This window comes from Acartia tonsa, chromosome 5, assembly GCF_053477335.1.
Source record: "Acartia tonsa isolate MP-2025a chromosome 5, ASM5347733v1, whole genome shotgun sequence".
Lineage (NCBI taxonomy): Eukaryota > Metazoa > Arthropoda > Copepoda > Calanoida > Acartiidae > Acartia > Acartia tonsa.
In genome coordinates, this window is record NC_137264.1 from 42,307,117 (window position 1) to 42,329,770 (window position 22,654).

The following is a 22,654-nucleotide window of genomic DNA, read 5'->3' on the forward strand; positions in this document are numbered from 1 at the left end:
TAGTTTTACTTCCTACTTGTAAGGCCAAGGTTTTTTTGTCTGAAAAGAAATCGCTAGACAATGAATTGAATGAGTTCTCAATTTTAGCGAAGCTTTACATAAGACTTGGTTTTCGACTATTTTATTTTTAAATTTAAGTCTTAGTTTTAAGCTATTTTTACCCCTTTCTCTTCTCCTTTAAATTTAGAGTCCTTAAAATCTATTAGAAAAAAATTTCTATTTGGACATTTTCTTATCAAAATTGAGGAGTCCTGTTTTGTACTTTCAGACAGAAAGGAGTTTAAAGGAGGAAAAAAATAATTTGGGGGACAATGGGCTTCTAGGACATTGAGAGCCCCCAAAATGGGGAGGACGGGCGGGAGAGTCCACCGGGGGAAAATGTTTCACCCCAGGGTAAATGTGGGTCAGACTTGAGCGCTGCGCGTCTAAAATACTTTCTGAAGTTGCTTTTAAAATTAAAATAACAATACAATTTCAGCTTACTTTGATGCTTTATTGTAATGTACTATCTCTTATTTATAGGACATTAACACTGGCAATAGTAGGTATACATTGAAGACTAGATTATCAAAAACTCTCTCTTCGCTTTTTAACACACACTCACTTACGCACTCTCATGCACACACATACGCGCACGCACCTACACGTAAACTGTGCGTTTTCTTTGTTGTTCATTGTATACATGAGGGTAAATATTGCATTTTAACCCCCAATAAAAATATATATGACTTTATGATTTAGAAAAATAATTAGAATTTTAATTTGAAGTTAGTTTTGAAAAATAGTTTTTTTATCCCTCAAAATCATATATGGAATGAAACCGTTTTATTATAGGAAAGAGAGGAAGTATGTGTGTGTGTGTGTGTGTGTGTGTGTGTGTGTGTGTGTGTGTATGTTTGTGTGCATGTGTGTGTGTGTGTGTGTGTGTGTGTGTGTGTGTGTGTGTGTGTGTGTGTATGTAATATATGTACTTTTAAAGCTTAGTTAAGCTTCTAAAAAGGAGGGGAGCTATATAGCTACTTTTTGCTCCAGTAAAAGAAATTTTGTCGTGTCTTTGTGAAAAGACGGATCTCTAAGACATGATAATGTAAAAAATCTACCAAAAAGTTGAGTGATAATAAATTTACATTGTATAATTCTGAATCTATAAGATGAGAATAATGTTAGATCCTAGATCTAGTAAAGAATTGGCCAAAAAACAGCACAGAGAACAACCAAAAAGGTAATCTTTATTTATGGGCCCTTTTTAGGCCTTTTTCAGGTCACTTAATATAAAATAACTTTTTTACAACCTACAATAAAGTAAAATTATATTATACTCGGCGCCAAATATTTAGGTATATCTCTATCTCAATGGATGGTATACCTATCTCCCAGAGAGGTTTTTCCTAATACACTATAACATAGGTTGATTAAGTTATCTTAGTAGAATTGTTATCAAAAGATATACAAAATATAATAAATGTATAAATATTCCCAAAAAAAGGTTACCTATATTATTAAAAGCGAAGCTTTTCTATAATTAGGTTCGGTCCGTCCGTTACGGATAGCTCTTTTCGTTAATTTAAACAGGTTAGAATTGTCCTATCAATTTCAAACTTTGCATGGTGATTTCTTTAACAGTTAGGTACGACTTAGAAAGCGCAGCAACAATAATCGTTACCAGAAAGTACGTACGTCCATTTAAAACATGCTGATTTTTACTTTTTTGACAAATTTTTTTTGTATATTAAAATTGTCCGTTTAATAATCGTTTGATTTTTTGGTATACTGATTCCTATTACAACTGGGTACAATTTTATAAGCGAAGCATCTCTATAATCAAGTCCGAAAAATGTATGTCTGTCCTCAAACCAGTATCATGTATTTAAGCAGTTTTGCAATAAATTTACTTAAAATTTTGTTTAGATTTTTGAATTAAAATTCTGCTTACTCAGTTCTGACACTCTACAAGTGTTAATATGTTCGTTTGACCTCCCATTTCAGAACTTCGTTTTTATGGATGTTATCATCCTTGTTCCTTATAAATATTTCTCAATATAAATATCAATGTAACTTTTCTGTTTTAAAAAAAAATTAAATAATCTTTTTTCTTGTAAACAGATTAAGTTATCTAGGTCATAATAAGTGATATTTGTTAAAATATGAAGTGAAGAGGGTTAAGATTAGTTGAAATAAATTGTTATAAGCTTTAAAAGTAAAAATTAGGATTGATTAAATAATATGATATACCTATTACAGGGGCGTCCAACCTTTTTTTTTTGAGGGGGGGAGGGGAAATTTTTTTAAGGGGGGGGTAATTCGTTTTTTGGGAGGTAAAATGTCGTTTTACCACCCCCAAAATTTTTACCCCGGGCGTAAAATTTGCTTGGAGGGAGGGTAATTACCCCCCCTGAAATCGTTTATTTTGTTTACCCCCCCCCCCAAAAATTTACCCTCGGGGTAATCTCCACTTTACCCCCCCCCCTGGACGTCTATGACCTATTATCTTCTTGTTTTTTATCTTAATAAAGCTTTTTATCTTTTTATATTATTACAGCTTTTCATATCTTTATAGACCAAACACTTTAGCCTGATTATGACCGTGTTATAACAGAAGACGTTAAAAATTGTTTCTTCGGCTGCTATGTCAGACGCGTAACAATACCAATTACCCAAAACATATCCTAGACAAAGGTCTTGCAATTATTCTTGTTCATTGAGAGCCTTTCCCATCCCTAGACCTTTATCCACTCAGATCTTATTTAGTTGTACAGCCACTCTATAACTAGGGCATGTTAGCACGTATGTCACTCCGTCACAAAATATATACTACTTTAGTTTACAAGGTTTCGTGATTTTTTGTTGGTCGTTTGACTTACAGTTTAGTTTATAAGGTAGCGTGATTTTTTTACAGTTTGTTAAATTTCACTACATAGGTTTTATTTATTTTTCTTGTTTGACGGATTTTTGTTATTTTGTTAGATTACTGTCAGATGTGGACTCCTTACATACCTGGATGAAGGATATTATTCACATGGAAAACATAGGCAAGGCACTTTTACAGTCTTAATATGATTAATTAATACAAGGATATTACTGTCTAAAAAGGAGCGCAGCAATAACAGTATAAAAATACTCATGAGTGTATTTGACAGGAAATATTGTATTGAAAAAGTATAGGCATAAACTATAATGTAGTACAAGATGAAACTTAATAAAATGTAATATTAAATATTAATAAAAAGTAGAAATTAATATTTAATAAACTGTTAAAAAGCTATTGCAGGAAATTTGATGAAGCATTTGTTTGCAGCCATCTTGAAAAATATTAGAAGGCTATCTTTGATAACTATAAGAAATAATTAAGATTTGTTTTCTACTAGCAAAGGAAAATTTTTAAAAGCAGCTGACTCGTGCTTGAATATAGAAATATTTTCAAAGTGTTTTTCCTTCAAAGTTTTAATTGTCGAGGGGTGCTAATTTATGTATTAAAAAACTTTTTTCTATTGTTTTCATTTTTATTATTATTGTGTAATACAATTATTTTCACATTCATGGGAAAATAATTATTTATATGTGTCCTTAAATTCAGGGATCTAAAGGGATATGACAATGGCCGATAAATTGATGTTAATACACAAAATTACTCCTTCTGTAGATAAAAAATAATGGTTGTAACGTTTGGACAATCAACTTAATAAACCAACCAATCATAATCCATTAAAAAGACCCCATAGTTGTTAAGCCAACAAATAAGAAAACGTTATAGGGTGAAAATTTGGAGACTAGTGTAATAAACATTAAACAGCCAATTGTCCCCTCTCTCTCTCTCTCTGCCTTAGTTTTACCCTGTCTAGTGTTTGTACTGTTATCATATCAACGTAAGGGTCAAGTAACAGGATGTTTGTCTGTTTGTTTGTCTGTGTGTCTGTACCGAAGGATCTCGCTAACCGCTGAACCGATCGGATTCTCCTTAACAGGGTAGATTCTCATGGGTTCTGGCAAGGTTTATAACTATTTTGGGGGAGGGTACAACCACCCTCCCAAGAGAAATGACAAAAAAAATCGAAAAATTTTAAAATATATCGGAGACTTCAACGTAACATAAAGAGGTATCGTAACATAAAGAAGTAACGTAGAGACTTTAACAAGCAAAAACATCTAAAGTGCCACTAGAGGCCTCTAGGGGCGTAGCTGCTAGTATTGAATATTGTTATACGATAGATTTGGGATGTATTAATAATTATTAATAAATTCATTTTGGTCATATTGTCGATAAATAAATAAGCTTTACAATGCGATGTTCAAAAGCTTTTTATAGTGCCCATATAAAATTTCCTCATACTTGCCTACCATTGGTCAAATAAAATGTATACTGGCCTGCCATTGGTAATTTAGTCTCACTGTGTATTGGCCTATCATTGTTCATTTGTATTGTATGATGTCATTTTTTATAGGCACTATAAAAAGCTTCACATTTTCCAAATATGTCAGCAAAAACCACTTTAAAATAAAAAATCATTGAAATTTTAAGTCGACATAATGCATCTAGTTTTAAAACGAAATATATTTACATCTACTAAAAGCCTGTAAGTTTTCCGTCGGTTTAATATATTCCCTTAAAATTATAGCAAACAAAAAGGTAAATTGGACTAGCGAAAAGCAACTTATAATATTTTGTATTTCTTTCAAAGCAACATAAGCAATTTTTTGTATTGTGTTTTAACTTTAGAGACGTAAAAATTAATCTCACCCCAAAAAGAATATTAACTATTAATCGTTACAAACAATTATTAAAGGAAAGTTTAATTTATTTTTCTTGCCTATCCCTGTATGCCTAATTTAGTTTGTTTATAAATAAAGAAAAGGTTAAGGACAACATACTTAAAATTTATAAATTGGGGATTTTTAAATTTTTAACTTAATTTTTTTTTAGCAGAATCAAATTAGACAATTAGACTTTGTTCTCAAAAACTATTTTTTTCATAAAAAATAGGTGGGGGGGGGGGGGGGGGGCGTTTTCTATCCCCAAATAGCCAAAAACCTTCATTAATACATAACTTCCGAAAAAAATTTGAATGCTCAGTCCATCCGTTTACGGGATGTTACTGGACAAAAAACAGACACATATCCTATAGCACTGGATTAGAAAACTTTTAGTTTAATATAAAAAAGATAGAATACAAAAAAGGTTTTTTCAACTAATTACTTTATTTTAAACAAAGTAAAGAAATTGACAAAAAGCAGCTAATCCCAAAAACACTTCATACCACAATTTCTTGTAGAATCGTTAAGTGGGAAAAATCACTAATATGAACGAATCTAAAGTTGATTTTTTTCTTTTTTTTACAAAAAAATCATGAGGGATAAGACAATGGATGATAAATTAAGTTAGTAGCCTAAAAAAATACATAACAACAAAATTTTCCCTGATATAGATTAAACTTATTGGTTTAAAAGTTTGGACTACAAGTTTAAACTAAAAAGTACCCAAAGTTTTAAGCCAACGAATGAGAGGGTGTGAATAAAATATGGTCTAATGTCCCTTCCCTCCCTGCAGAATAGGCCACTCTTGTTGATAATAAAACAAAGTTTATTTCTTGTTGATATTTTTTGTCTTACTGAAATAAATGCTTATTTGCTCTATGTGTATGCAGGGATTCTTAGATGGGACAATGGAAGCGATTTGAAGGGATTAGACTATGGCCAATAAATTGATGTGCATCCCCAATGATGATACACAAAATTACCCCTTCTTTAGATTACAATTATTGGTCAAAACGTTTGAACACTCAACTTATAAAAGCAAATAATCAAAATTCACAAAGGTCTTCAAAGTTGTTAAGCCAACGAATAAAAAACGGCATTTTAAAACTTTGGGGACTAGTGTAATAACAGCCAATTTTTCCATCTCTCTCTCTCTGGGACAATGGACAATAAAATATCTTCCCACTCAAAATTATATTTAAAAAATTCTGCCTTTAGAATCTCTTAAATTTTAGGGGAAAATAGGAATGTAAATTATTTGACCACATATTCCCCTCCTTCTTTTTCTGGTTTCAAAGTGTTACATTTAACAAATAAATGCTATATTAATATTTCTTTATTTATTTTATGATATATTGAAAATGAGTCATACCAATAAATAAATAGTGTATGTTCATTTACACAACAAAATTACAACAAATGATCAAAACCGCAATTTATTACATAAACTGCCCTCTCTGATTGCTTTACTCGGGGTGCTGCCATTTATGCAACTTACAAAAGTACAATCACTACTAAAATTACACTTTTATAACTAGCATAAACATATTTTACCTGACAAAAATACACCTAGTTTGATATTAAGATTTCCCACCTTTGTTTATTATTGCGCGAAGGAAATGCTTTATGGGTTAATCATATGGGGAAGTAATTGCACACCTAACATTATTTATCAGCATTTCACCGCATTTTCTTTGTCTTTCCTTCTAAATAAGTAGTGCAACTAACATATACTTCCGTTAATTATCATTACTTTCACTGAATATACCATTACATTTTCCATAGTAGAGAATATTAAAAAGTAGTTCGTATTTGTGTCTGTCTATATGTACCGAAGAATCTCGCTGACCGCTTATCCGATATGGTTCTCCTTTACCATAAAGAATCTCAGAGATCTTGGGAAGGTTTAAAACTATTTTGGGAGAGGGTACCAACACCCTCCTGAGAGATAATTCCCCTGAGAAAAATTACCCAGCCCCCTACTTTTTTTTACTTTTTATTTTGAACTAAAATAAAGGGCTGGAGGTTCATCGTCCCCCCCCCTTTATGTGGTCCTAGAGGCCTCTAGGGGCGTATCCGCTAGTGGTATAGAAAGTGTTAATGATGTGTCAGCGTATATAATTAGCACAGGGGCAGCAGGAAGGTGGCAACATTCAGGCACAAAGTAATTTGTACAAAAGTTACGCAAATAGTAATTTAAACTGTTATAAGATGTGATAATATTTATTAAATGTAATGTTTAAGCAAGAATAATTTTGTCCATAAGTAGCACATCAATAAAAAACTATAATTTTAGATCATTAGCTTTTAAATACTTAATTTAAGTAATATTATATCTTATAATATTTCAAAAAAATATATAGATATTAGAATACTAGGAACATATGTAGCTTTAAAAATTAGAAAATTTGAATAATGAATTTTAAGCCCATTTTCATATCTCTTTACCCTTGCTTAATAGTCAGAATAATGCACCCCTAGTATATATAAATTATCATTATTCGCAAACATATTAACCAGCCATAGTATAAATATATACCATAGCATGTACTAGATATTAAAATATTTATTTATCTCATCGTGTCATAGACAGCTTTCCGCGGATATTTAAATTAAAAATCATAAGATTTACGCCAGTTTAGTTAGTCCCGATGGGCAGAAGGCCCGAGCTAACAAAACTGTTGTTGATTTTATGATTCTTGTTTTAGCCTCCGTGGAAAATTGTCTGTAATAAGATGCTATACATGATTTTTCAGTATGGCTAAGGACCGGTTCTAATCCACCGGATATTCATCGGTTTCGAAGCCGTGCTGGAAACCTTTTTCCGGAAAAATTTTCTTTGTTTCCAAACAAAGATTTGTATTAATGGAAACTAGAATATATAACTCGGGGGAAGGTCAACGGAAGAGAAAGAGGGGGGGGGGGCGGCAAAAAAAACTAGGGGAGGAAGGCGGTGGTGGTAAAATTTAAAAAGGGTGAGGTATGGGAGGGAGGGGGGGGATTGATTAGTAATTCACCTTGGGGAAAATATTACGGTAAAATCCGTATTTAGAAAAAGGAGGGGCGTTGATGAAAGGAGGGTTGGGATAGAGGGGGAGTGGGGAGGAAGTAAGGTGTATGGAACAAAAACAAAGAGACAAAAACGCTGCTTCACACACACTCACTCACACACACACACAAACACACACACGCTCATATAGAATATATTCTTAGCGCACGGGGAAATTTATGTAGTCAAAATTTGTAGCTCGTCAAGGCGGCACAAATTAAAAATCACAAAATTTCTTCAGTTCAATTTTCAAAGTAACTTTGTGTCTTTATAGTTAGAATATAAAACTAGTTATATAGAGAAGCTGCGCTACTTAAAATCTAAATAGGAAATAATTATATTCAAGGATTACCTTAAATTTTATAGTAAGTATCAAACATAATTAACATATCATTAAAAGGCCTTCAATTTTTAAGGTTCTTTGTTTTGATAGGTAATGCTGCTTAATTTATGTTTACTTGTTTTAAAATTTACATTTTGTATATTACCAAGTTTGGTAAACATTTCTAATTGTTCTCCCCCCTCCCTTTCAGATTTTAAGAGGTTAAGAGTTATTTCTCGCATCGTATTATAAACAGCTTTCCGCGGATATAAAAGGTACAATTATAAGATCTAAACCAGTTTTTTTAGCCCCGAGATGCCGAATGCACGGTCTAAAAAAACTGGTTTTAATCTTATTATTGTACAATTTTATATTCGTAGAAAACTGGATATAATACGAATACGATGCATTTTTTTCGTATGGATGAAAACCGGTTTTTATCCACCGGATATTAATCGGATTCGAATGAATACGAGAAATATTTATTATTAGTTCTATCAGAAAATTATTAAAAAGTAGTTTGAATCACATTTCAAACTGTTAAAATATCCAATATTTCAGAAATTAAAAAAAAATCCACAATGACAGATACGGGGTTTATTAAAAAGCGAAACCCTCGCATTTTCCACATTAAAATTACCCTAAAACATAATAAAGTAATTGAACAAAAAACTTTTTTTCGCGCCAAAAAGTATGTTTAAGTTGAAAGAAACTGACTGTAAAAGTGTGTACTACTGGTGCAGATGAACGAGTATATTATCTTGGCTCACACTACCTGACCAGGTTCCTGACCATGACCGAGGTGAACAGGAACCAGCTCCAGCTGCTGGCCGCTGCCTGCCTTCTTCTCAGGTATAGTTTTATTCAGGAAGCTATTTATAGTGTCTACAAAAAATGACTTCCTACTGACATACCATTGGTCAATTAAAATGTATACTGGCCCGCCATTGGTAATATATTCTGTGTATTGGCCTATCATCGGTCATATGTATTGTAAGACGTCATTTTATAGGCACTGTAAAGAGCTTGAACATTTTATTCAGTGATACATACAAGGCGGATAAATCAATCTTCAGCCACCCCCCCCCCCCACCAATCGTATTTTTAAAATTATACCGTCTGGAGTAGAAAATGAATGATAAGGACAAAGGGGGGGGGGAGATTAATTTACCCGCCTGTAAGAAATTAAAATTTATTTCAACATAAATTTAAAGATTTTAGACATTTTATATTGCCTTGCTAAAAACTCTGGTAATCCCATGTTATTTTAACAGATTTAATTAATTCACGAATTAAAATTCTTCTCTTTTATTTCCTTTAAATCTAAAATTAGACAAGAATAATCCTAAATCAACAAAAGTAGCAAAGTAGAATCAAAATGAAGTAGAAAAGAGAAAAGTTTTATCCAGTAACTTTTTTTACCATGAGACGTATGGAAATACTTTTTTTTAGATGTATATTAGCTTCTATGATGGAGATTTTACAGTGATCATAGTTGATATGATCATAATCTTTATTTGTCCATAGATACATAAAATAATTTCCTTCTTTTCTTTGATAAGAAAGTACTAAATTCTATCTTTAAATGTCAAAAAAAAAAAATTTATCTTGCAGCTGCCTATCCCTCCTCGTAATGGTTAGCCATAAATATTACAGAATTCAGTTTAAACTGGTTGATGACTCACTACATACTTGTATCAGTTAGATACTCAAATAGATTATAAATGCTAGCCGATATGCCCCTAGAGGCCTCTAGGGGGGCACTTCAAGGAAGGGGAGAGGGGTACATCTACCCTACAATAACACCTTTATTTTTACGGTTGTATTAACCCTTGCATGACTTGTGATAAGCTTTACCAATTCACATAAATCCATTCACGTCACTAACTGTGTATCTGCTATCTGTTGACCATCAGACCAGAAACTAAATTATATTTAGAAAATCCAGGGAAAAGGGATACACAATTTCTTCAAGGATCTAAAGGGATAAGACAATGACTGATAAATTGATGTATATAACCAATAATGATACCCAAAATTAACCCTTCTGTAGAAATGTTTTGACGCTGAACTTAATACACCAACCAATCAAAATTCAATAAAAGTCCCCAAAGTTGTTAAGTTAACGAAGAAGAAAATGTTATTATAAAATTTTGGGGACTAGCGTAATAGACAGCCTAGTGTCCTCTCCTTCCCAGCAATTTCTTACCTTTTATATTAAGGAATAGTTATTTCTCGTATCGTATTATAAACGGCTTTCCGCGGATATAGAATGTACAATTATAAGATTAAAACTAGTTTTTTTAGCCCCGTGGTGCCGAAGGCACCGGCTAAAAAAACTAGTTTTAATCTTATGATTGTACATTTCTATATTCGTAGAAAACTGGATATAATACGATGCTAGACATAGTTTTTTCGTATTCATGAGAACCGGTTCCTATCCTCCGGATTTAAATGAATACGAGAAAGTTAATTCTATCTTTTAATGAACGTTGCCTGGGTCAGAAATTCTGTCTTTAGTAGCTAAAATATTTTTGGTTGATAATTTCATCTTATTCAATTTGCAATTTTTAGAATGCTCTTTATGAAATTACTTATTGCATGCTTGATATTTTTAGTTTTTCAATGTTTAAAAAAACTGGAAAGATTTCCAGCATTACGTTTTTTTAATCAAATAAAAACTAAAATTCTAAGTACTAAATTAAAAAACTTTATAAAACCAAATTTGTTTTTATCCTGAAAATTTTTTTTTCTTCTAAATCTGTTTTAACTTAATTAAAATTTTAATATGTGAAATTCAATTTTTATGAAACTTATGTTATATTTTACATTATTTATGCTTTATTGTACTTTAAGTTACATTTTAACAATTAATTTTAATAGTTTCAATGATTTTTTTGATTCAAGAATAATTATATCCACCAGAAGTAGCACAGCAACAATTCAGAAAATATTTTGTTTATCAGGAATAGTGCGTCAAATTCTTGCAAATTCAATTCTTTTTGAAATCAATCTGAATTCGGACAATTTTCGTACCTTGTGACCAATAGACTAAAATTATAGAGTAGCTGTACAACTAAAAAGGTTCGGACAATTAATCAAACAATTTTCCTTATTGTTGCAAAAGTAAATAAGATTCAGGAAGTAAGGATAAGGATTACAATTTTAAATAAATTTTTAAATCTTCACAAGGATAATTAATTCCATAGGCAGAGCAGTCGCGAATATAACAAGCAAAATGTAAATGGATCTTATAGGATAGGACAATGGACGTTGAACTAATTTACCCTCGATTATGGTTACAAATTCCCACCGCCGTTCGAAAAGCTTAGATATTGGATACTGTTACTTTGTACCACCCAATCAGATTCAATAAAAACCTCAAAATTATGGAAGTCAACGAATAGCAGAAACTTTAAATCATTTAAAGTTCATTATACCCTCCCTCTCTTTATAATGGCAATGTTGAAAAGTTGAAACATTATGAAAATTTAAAAAAAAATAATACATGATTTTATTTATAATAATGATAAAACCCTTGATTCTATCTAAAAAGTGCTTAACCAAATGGTTTACTAGACCACACACACACACATATAGTCACACACACACACACACACAGAGTCACACCCAGTCACACACACACACACTCACATTCACATATATGTTCCATTATTAGGAGTACAAAAAGTGTAAACTTTTTTTTCAGCGGTAAAAAGATCAGAAAAAAATTATTTGCTTTACTTTTTGTGATGAATTATTATGGATTTTTGTTTTATAAGACTTTTTATTGGAGAATTAAGTATTTAGGACATGCTATATTTTAATTTAATGTTCTAATTGCTGCACTACTAGCCTTTAGGGAAGACCTCCTTTTTATTTTCAGATCATTTGTATAATATTGTCTCATCAAGATAGTCTTTTCTGATTATATTATCTGATATGGCTTTGTTTTCTAAATTCGAAAATTATCGCTGGTTATTGCTTCGCTGTTTATGAACATAATTATTCTGGTTTAAAATATAGGAATTTATTAGATCTAAATTATAGTCTTTTTTTTTGACTTTGGGTACTAAAAGCTTTGAAACTTTTCTTATTTTTGCTAACTTTTAAAATTTTAGTTACAAGCGCAGAATGCCGTTTTAAAGTTATCCTTCGAGTAGACGAAGCTTATTTTTAAAAGCCAGAACTCTAAAGTCTATAAAAGATGATTATTTTTTCATATTTCAGTTCCAAGATCTGTTCAAATTGCAGCCTCAAAAGTAGGAAACTAATCGAGTACTCGGACAATCAACTTCTGCTACCTGAATTATTGGTGAGTTATTTTTTTCACTTTTTTAGCTTCGACACTTTGCCTATGTTTGTTCTTGCAATAAAATAAATCTGTAACTGAACCAGTTTGACTTTGGATGTCTTCATTATCTACCCTAGATGTCCATGTTCAGCAAGTTATTCCGCCATCTAGCCAGTCAGGAAAACATATAGTTACCTAGCTAGCCGTCTATCATTAGTTATGTTCTTGTCAATAATTGAACTGACAAATGATAGACAGCGCTTGCTCGGTCACATACAAACTACACGATGTTATTGGTCAAGAAACTACACGATGTTATTGGTCAAGAAACTACACGATGTTATAGGTCAAGAAACTACACGATGTTATAGGTCAGGAAACTACACGATGTCATTAGTCAAGAAACTACATGATGTTATTGGTCAGGAAACTACAAGATGTTATTGGTCAGGAAACTACAAGATGTTATTGGTCAAGAAACTACACGATGTTATTGGTCAAGAAACTACAAGATGTTATTGGTCAAGAAACTACAAGATGTTATTGGTCAAGAAACTACAAGATGTTATTGGTCAGGAAACTACAAGATGTTATTGGTCAAGAAACTACAAGATGTTATTGGTCAAGAAACTACAAGATGTTATTGGTCAGGAAACTACAAGATGTTATTGGTCAGGAAACTACACGATGTCATTGGTTATAAACTACACGATGTTATCACAAAAAAATATTCAATAAGTAAAAAGTACGTGTTCTAATTTCATAATTGAACAAAGGTACTTCAAATTCAGAATTGTATTCTTATTAAGTCTTTATAAAGGTACTTAAGTTTAATCTCTTAAAAACAAGAAACTTTACGTATTTAATTTTTTTCTTTCTTGAAAATTAATTTGAAATAAGACGTAAATAATGAGATCTTCAAAACTTTAATCTCTAAGTTAAAAATCTTTTAAATATCCTTAAAAATTGTTTCTTAAAAATTCTAATGCTATGGTTGTTTAGCTTTATTAAAAAAATTCCATCTCGTTTTTTATAAATTTTTGCTAAAAAATACTTTTTATTTGTTGAACATTTTTATAACGTTCCAGGAGAGTGAACGATAAAAGACTTTTTATATCCGGTCAAGAACCAGACTTTTTAATAGGAGCGAAGCTTGCACATCATTATAACAGTCTGTACGTCAGTAATTTTTGTTTATTTGTTACTTTTTCTCAAGTAAAGGTTATAAAAAAATTGTCAAAAGCTATTTCGCCCCTCAACTCTAGGGGACCTGAAGCAAAAAATAGCCTAAAACCACTCCAAGTCTTTAATAAATGTTCTCAGAAAGGCACAACATAATAATCAGACCAGCCATTTTCTAGATATTTAGCTTATATATTCTCTTTGCCAATGATATATGACCCATTTTTTTGCTCGGTTATTTTTGAGATAAAAATGTCCTTGTTTTTAATACCATGAGGCTTTTATAACTAAACACACCATCACACACACACACACAACCCTACACATATACACACACACACACACACACAACTCTACACACACACACACACACACACACACACACACATCTAAATATATATAATCCAAAACAAAGACGCTATAAGAAGTTGGAAAAGAAAATATCTGGTAAAAAACGCGGCTAACTTTTTAGCACCATGATTGAGAAAAAGTAATTGGGGTTAGTTACATGTTTGGATTACTGTGAATTGGTAGAACTCTGTCACTAAAAAGATTCTTATTTATCATGTTTCCAAATGTATTATTATAAGTACTATTAGCTTCGCCCCCAGCCTCCAAGGGAGGAAGATAAAAGATATTTTTGAATCTCAATCTTCCCATACAATACGACCAATTTGGATTAGCGTATGCCGAGATTTAGCTTCAGATAAAAAACCTTACCACTTTATATTATAGGATTATTTTAATTGAAAAGCAAGGGTTAGGTTTCTTTTTAGTATATTAAATTAAGAATAAAACATTGAAATAAATATAATCTAAAAACTTTTACCAATAACTATTCTTAAAAACAAATTAGGGATTTTGCATTAGTACGGCCCAGTTGACTTTTTGATACCTTACTTTTGTGTTACGATAGATAATTATCATCCTTTTACCTTATGTATTTAACCATGCAAAAGTTAAATAAATGTTTTTAAAAATTATTTAGCAATATTCTCATTTTAATAATGAATAAGAGTAGATACTAATCAAATACAAAACCAATTTACAAATTTGATTAGCACTGCCAAAACAAATTAATCCATGCATGAATCTAACCCAATTTTGTGCGACAAAAAAAACCTGTGGAACTTGAGAGGAGCATAATGTATTAGTGTGGAAAGTTGGACAGCTAGAGGAGGGAAAAAAGCGCTGGAGATGGGTAAAAAGTGTAGAAAAGTTTTTTTGTATCAATATTTGTGCCAGATATTTTCTATGTGTGTGTGTGTGTGTGTGTTGAAAGCAAGAAATAAGGACGGCCGTTGACTTACTTTTTTAAAAGAACATTTTTTGTTGGAAATTATACACATAAAATGTAAAAACTTATCACTAAATGCCAAATTTTGAGGGTTATTACTGATTGGCATTATTTTTACAAAAAAAATCATTTATGATACCAAATCCTGCAAAACTTTTTAGGGTATCCTAGGAGTTAGGGTCGCCTTAGCCTGACATAGACTTAAAGGAAGTTTTTCTCTTGTATATGTTTGTTATTTAAAAACATAAAAATAATACAACATCAAGAAACTAATCGATCTACAGATGAATGGACAACAGAAAAAAAAGGCAGGATTGTTACAGATTTAATTTATTATTATTTGTTATATTTAATCTTACAAACAATGTTAATCTTTATTTGCCAATATAAAAGATGTTATATTGGTTCTAATTTTCAGAGAAGTTTCATGTTAATCGAGGAAGGTTTCGGATAATTATAGAGACGTGTTAAACTCTACCCCAACTCCCAAAAAATAATTTTATCTGTATTAAGTTTACTTATAAATATACTACTAGCTTCGCCTCTAGCCTCTAGTGGCTTCACCCCATGAGAGGATAAATTAACGGAAGTTAGACCACATCATTCTCCAAAGTTTTTTTTACAAGAAAGTGAAAGGCATCCCATCCTTCACGAAAATAGCTTAAAACCACCACAATGCCAGTAACTATTTTCCTGGAGAGTAAAGCACTATCGGTTCAGCGGTTACCGAGATATTTAGCTTTAGACAGACAGACGGACATTTTTTTTACTTTGTATTATAGATATGAATTTGTTTTAAATTTATATTTGTTTTCCACATTTTTACTTTTCCTAAAATTGAAAAGTGATTAACTCTAATAGAGAAACAAAAAGTTTATGTCTTTTTAATGACATTTTAATCATCTTTTTGTTTTCATCTAATTAACGTCCAATAGGGAAACATTATTCAGACGACTAGTTTAAGTAGCGCAGCTACTCCAAATATCTAAATTTGTACGTTAGGTTGTTACTCGGAGAGTCTTTGTTTGTTGACAGGTGTTTATTACATAAATAAATGATTTAAGATATACGAGCTTTTCAATAGCAATGCTTCATAAATGATTTTTTTGCTAAAATGTACTTTACTAAATGTACTTTTTAATCAAAAAAAATTTTTTATAACATATAATATGGAAGTGTCTATAATTTTTTTTTACATATCTTAAATCGGGTATAGTCCTTTTCACGACATCCCTCCATAAGGAGCGATTCTTCGTATTTTTCACAGTAGCTTTTCTCCTATTTCTAGCCCCTGCGGGGGGCTCTAACCCTGCGGGGCCAATTACCTAACCCTGTGGGGCAATCACATAACACAATATAACCTAACCTAACCTAAAATAACCTATTAAAAGCCATTTTAAAAATACGAAGAATCGCTCCTTATGGAGGGATGTCGTGAAAAGGACTATACCCCTTAAATCTATTAGAATATTTTGACTTAAGGGTGTAGGGGGGTGTAACCACTCCCCTTAATTTTGTCATGGGGAAGAAGATAAATTTATTTTCAGATTACATGTCACTGAGTCCTTCTAAATAAAGTTTGACACAAAGGCTGAGCAAAAAAGCCAGCTCGTTCAATGCACCAATTTTTTACAGGGTGTTCCCACCTTTTAACTAAATACATATATTCTTTTTCACAGGGTGCTTCTATAACGAAGCAGATTTTATTGAATTTTAGAAGAATAATACACCACTTGTAAAGAAACTATAACTTTGTAAGATATAAAGAGAGGGGACAATGGGCTGTTTATTACACTAGTCCCCAAAGTTTTTTATAACTTTTTCTTAGTCGGATGATAAATTTGGGGACTTAGGTGAATTTTAAATGGTTGATTTATTAAGTTGAGTGTTTATACGTTTCAATAACTAATTTCAGTTTACAAAAGGAGTAATTTTGTGTATCATCATTGGAGATATACATCAATTTATCGGCCATTGTCTTATCACTTTATATCCCTAGTCAAGAAGCTAATTTTACACAAAACGTAGTTTTAAATAAACTCCCCTTTTTTTTGTATTTTGTGTTAACAAAAAGTGTTCTGTCATGTTTTATGATAAGATTTATGTATTAACATAGATACCTTTTTATACATATATTTCATATAGGCATAAAAAGCGTCAGCTCTATAAAAAGTCGGGCCGCATGCATTTGGACCAAACCAGGGATTTGGGGGATAAGTTATTGAATAATAAATAAATCCTTCTTAGCTATTGAATCAGAAAGAGAAGGGACAATAGACTATTTATTACTCTTGTCCCCAAAGTTGTATATTAACGTTTTCTAATTCGTTGGCTTAAAAACTTTTGGGACTTTAGTGAATTTTGATTGGTTGGTTTATTAAGTTGAGTGTTCAAACGTTTCAACCACTAATTTTACGCTACAGAAGGGGTAATTTTGTGTATCATCAATGGTAATGTACATCACTTTATCGTTCAATGTCTTATCCCTTTAGATCCCTGTATTAAATGCAAAAAATAATAGATTTTAAATATTAAATATAATTTATTTTCATTAACTTATCCATTAATCCTTGAAATTATACTTTTTTTATGCATTTAGAATATATACAAAGAAATTATATTAAATGCAATGTAATGCTTTTATCATCAAAATTTAGTTAATATATAAAAAAACAAGAATTATAACCTATATATAAAAGCGAAGCTCTATACATATCAGACAAACTTACTTAGAAGTTTGAACAAAACTTTCATATAAATGTATCCCAAAATTACACATGATGATTAAAATAGACATACTTACATTTAAGAGTTGATTATAGAGATGGTCCTAGGAATCAATTTATTTAAAAATCAATTGATTTGGATTTTCATAAAACGGAGGAACCTTCTAAAATATCCCTATCAAAACTGTTAACATTCTATCGTTATGCAATTTTAAGGGTTAATCGACTAAATGGCTTTATTGAAAAGTGGCCATGGTTGATACAATATTGACGTTCTAATGACCCGTGCTAACAAAACTGGCATAATCTTACTATTTTTATTTTAATATTCGTGGAAAATTGTCGATGTAATACGATGCTATTTATAATTTTTCAGTACTGGTTCTAATTCGGCGGATATTAATCAGTTTGAAAGCCATACTGGAAAAAAGATTTTTGCATCATTTAACTTAAGAAGTAATTAATTTATTATTTTTCAGGATATGGAAATGTTACTTCTCTCCTCCTTCTGTTGGGACCTTCACATAGACACACCACTTGATCCTGGCTGCTCTTTGGATCTTTTACAAATATAGAATAGAACCAATGCTATGTTACAAAATTTACTTAGATACTTTAGATCCTAGCTTTTTTAAAAAAAAATTTAGATCATATTATGTTTGTTTGAAAGAAGGTGTATCAACTATTTTTTTTATAGCTAGCCGGTTCTTTTAGTAAGTAGTAGATGTAAAATTTTTCATAGAATTCAGATATGCAATCGGTTTTTTTGTAGACCTCTTATTTTTTAAGTAATTTAAGTTTAAAAAAAAAAAAATTAAGTCGATTTTAAGGTACTAAAATGCAACAAAAAAAAGAAAGAAAATGGTCATTATGAACAAAAATAGTAAGATCTTTAATTTGACACCTTACTTTTTCAATTCTGTCAGGTAATTATTGAAAAAATCGATTTTTTTAAACCCACGAGAATAAAAACTTTGAACTTAATTTTATTATTTCACAAATAAAAAAATATGGGTTCATATATACCATTAGAATCAGAAAAATATTACGAATCCATTGTAAGCAAAATTGAAAAAAAAGTTTACAATATAGTATATAAACTACAATAAAAGGAATTATATGAAAATATCATATTATGTTGTACAGGCAACGTCTTAATTCTTCAATTGAGTATAAAAATGGGAAGGGGGTAAAGAGGGGGTAAAAAAGGGAAGACAATAGTGTTGTCTGAACAAAAAAAATAATTGGCCATTTCTGTAATTTTTTAATTTTTTTCAATTTTGCTTACAATGGATTCGTAATATTTTTCTGATTCTAATGGTATATATGAACCCATGTTTTTTATGTCTGTTTGAGAAAATATTTAGGTCTAAAGTTTTTATTATACCGAGGTTAAAAAAATAGATTTTTTCAATAATTACTCAACAGAATTTTAAAAGTAAGGTGTCAAATTAAAGATCTTACTATTTTTGTTCTTACTGACCATTTTCTTCTTTTATTTTGTTGCGTTTTAGTACCTTAAAACCGACTTAATTATTTTTTTAAAAACTTAAATTACTTAAAAAATAAGAGGTCTACAAAAAAACCGATTGCATATTTGAATTCTATGAAAAATTTTACATCTACTGCTTACTAAAAGAACCGGCTAGCTATAAAAAAAAAAGTTGATACAACTTCTTTAGCTAAATATCTTCTTTATGTATTTTAGGAGTTAAAAAACAAGCAAATATTATTTGATTTAAACCTTTCAATGCTAAAATTATAATTTCTTTCCATCTATTAGCTACATTTTATTTTACTCAAAAAAATTTAAGTCATTTTCTTTATTCCCTTATTTTTATAAATGTTTACTTTTAAACAAAAATTTACATGTTGTGTTAGTTTTAAATATTTATTAATTAACACAGCTAAATTTACATAAAAATTAATTTGCATTTTTTCTATGAATTTACACATTCCACTTATTGTGATTCGAATTTGATCTATTTGTGCTTTTATACCTTACAATACATTGACTCAGGGAGGGAGGGGACATTGGATTATAGATTCTACTGGTACCCAAAGTTTTATAAAATTATGTATCATTGGTTGGATTATAGTTATTTCTCGCATCGTATTATAAACAGATTTCCGCAGATATAGAATGTACAATTATAAGATTAAAACCAGTTTTTTAGCCCTTGCACCTCGGGACTAAAAAAACTGGTTTTAATTTTATGATTGTACATTTTTATATTCATAGAAAGCTGGATATAATACGATGCTAGACATAGTTTTTTCGTATGGATGAAACCGGTTCCTATTCACCTGATTCGAATGAATACGAGAAATTTTTAAATTCTTTAACTAACAGTTTTCAAACTTTTCCACGAATTAATTAATCCCCTGAAGGGGGTATTTTTTCATAAATAATAGGGATGTAGCGTTATTCCTTTATCGTCATTGTCTTATCTCCCAAGACTACTGACTTTGACATGAATGACTTGTAAGTTGACTGCACTAGCTTAAAGGGGTAGTTTCACGAAAGGCATTTTAACTTAATTTAGTGAACCGCATATTTTTTTCCTGGTTAATTGGTTAAACTACATTTATATGGCATATATTTGAAAGAATTTTAATTTTCTACCACGTAGTTTTTAAAATATCAAGACTTGAAAATCGTCTTATTAAATGGCATATAAATATAGTTAAACCCATGAACTAGCAAAAAATATGCGGTTCACTAAATTAAGTTCAAATGCATTTCGTGAAACTACCCCTTTCAGGAAAAATTTCTTGATATTTACATCGACAAAATAAGACCAACACTTAAATCTTAAAGACATTAAATATCTTATGTTGATATTATAACAGCACAAACATAACAAATTCGAATATTTTCCAACTTATCTCTATACAAGTAACTTATCCTGGTGACTTTGTTAAAATAAATTGTTAATAAAACCAAATATTTGTTAATTTTCTTTTGTTATTTCAATTACATGTAATAAAACATTTTACTGTTTATATTGTTCGTGACTTCCGATGTATTTTTTTGTTAAACAAGGTTAAAAACATCCATAAAAGCGAAGCCTTACAATCAAAAGTCTAAACTAAATTGTACTTATATTTGTTGCAATGTTGCGAAAAAACAGGATACAGTAAAAGGGACATGCTTTCATTTTTGGGATTTTAATATAGAGATGCCTCCTAGGACGTCCAAGGGGGGTGGGGGTTAAGGGGTGATTACCACCCCAAATGAATTTGGAGTCGCCAACGGCTCTTTTTTCCAGTGGATATGATTATCACTACTTGGATCTTGCATCAGATTTTCATGTTCTCTAATAAAGTTTAACATGCAGCGGGCTAAAATAAACGATACCCCCATTCCCTGATTAATAAATGGCTTCCAAATTAGCACAATATCCAAGTATAATCCTACCAGTTTTATTAGACTGGACCCTAACGGATAACAAAATTGGTTTAAATCCATTAATTGTTCATTTTAATATCTGCAGAAAGCTGTCTATATTACGATGCGATAAATAACTTATAAATTGGAAAAACCTGAATATTAGGATTGTCAGGACAAATTCGAAGTAATTCTGGTATGTTACCAAAAGGAAAGTGGGTATAAATGAAGGGGGAAAATATGGGAAGTACATTTGGAGAATAAAGGTACTAAGAAAGAGAGGTAATGTCTGATTGAGCCAATAAGAGAATCACATCGGTACATACATTTAATTTCATTGGTTGAAATTTTGTACACATTTTGTTACGAACGCGTGTTTTTTTTTATTTCATACATAGATAAAAGTCAGCTGTAAACAGTATAGTTTCTTAGTAGAAAGCTTTGCGGAATCAAAATTAATTGCCCAAAAATTTCATTTAAAGGGGGGGGGGGTGAAAGTGACACTTTTTGAAACCAAAACTAAAAGTCAAAGGAACTCAACTAAAAAAGAGTTACAGGTCTGACATTTTGCATGGCAGTTGCTTTATAGGGGTACAATATGGAACTGTGAAGAAACGGCGTCGCAACCGCCGAAAACCGCCGAGAAAAGGCAAAAAAAATTTCGGCGGGAAACGGCGGTTAAGCCGCCGTTTCTTCACAGTTCCATATTTTACCATTATAAAGCAACTGCCATGCAAAATCTCAGACCTGTAACTCTTTTTTTAGCTGAGTTCCTTTGTTGACTTTTAGTTTTGGTTTCAAAAAGTGTCATTTTCGCCCCCCCCCCCCTTTGAAAGCTTCGAACAGAGGTAGATTCTTTAAAAAAAAAGTTAGGCTGGCTACTCGATAGTGAGGCAACATTATTTTTGTGTAAAATCCTCCAAAATCGAATAAAAAAATTTACAAAATTAAATAAAATTTTAAAAGGGTTATTAACATATGATTTTGTTTAATTTTAGTAGATTTTTAATGTGCTTTTGGATGATTTTTCACAAAAATAATTTTGCCTCACTATCGAGTAGCGAGTCTCTCATTTAAGAATCCACTTCAACTTGAGTCGAAAGTAAACAATACTTTTGTCTGCTAAAAATGTTCCTTCTTATATTTGACGAAAAAAGGGTTCAGAATATGCTTCTATTCTTATATTTCTATTATTTGGAGAAATATTTTACTTTGAATATTTGCCAAAATAAAAGACATCATACATCTAGATAGTCCAACTGACCCAATTTTCATCAAAATTAGAAAGAATTTTTGCAGATATACCTTTTGTTTACATTTTGTTATGTACTAGATACGGGCGACGAAATTTTAGATGAATTTATTCGACGATATAATTTGTATAAGAAAGCTATCTAACTTTGTTAAAAGAATTTTATTACTAACTTAATATACGTTTCAAATTATGCGAGGGAAGAATTTTACCCAGGAAAAGCCTAATCCTAAAATATGCGACAATTTATAGTAGACTTATAATACAAGCTAAATAAAAAAAATTATGCCCTTACTTAATATAATGTATACATAATTTTAACCAATGAGATATCTTGTATGTTCCTTTTGTATTCTCCTATTGGTGGAATCAGACAGTATGTTTCTTGAGTA

At 30.9% G+C, this 22,654-nt stretch overlaps 1 protein-coding gene across 1 annotated transcript; it reads left to right on the forward strand.

The window, feature by feature from the left end:
• Positions 1–982: 982 nt before the first annotated feature.
• On the forward strand, positions 983–18,304 carry LOC145319532 (G1/S-specific cyclin-D1-like). Its single transcript, XM_080161713.1, has 5 exons — positions 983–1,222; positions 2,965–3,029; positions 8,864–8,972; positions 12,351–12,435; positions 18,099–18,304. The coding sequence occupies exons 1-5, from the start codon at positions 1,152–1,154 to the stop codon at positions 18,192–18,194; spliced, it is 426 nt and encodes a 141-aa protein (XP_080017839.1). The 5' UTR covers positions 983–1,151; the 3' UTR covers positions 18,195–18,304.
• The last annotated feature ends 4,350 nt before the right edge of the window (positions 18,305–22,654 follow it).

What these genes read in the sequence shown, in the direction of transcription:
- LOC145319532 (XM_080161713.1), top strand. Translation starts at nt 1,152, where the DNA reads ATGAGAATAATGTTAGATCCTAGATCTAGTAAAGAATTGGCCAAAAAA. An exon ending in TATTCACATGGAAAACATAG is followed by an intron (nt 3,030 to 8,863) that starts GCAAGGCACTTT and finishes CTACTGGTGCAG; the next exon opens with ATGAACGAGTATATTATCTT. An exon ending in GCTGCCTGCCTTCTTCTCAG is followed by an intron (nt 8,973 to 12,350) that starts GTATAGTTTTAT and finishes TTCATATTTCAG; the next exon opens with TTCCAAGATCTGTTCAAATT.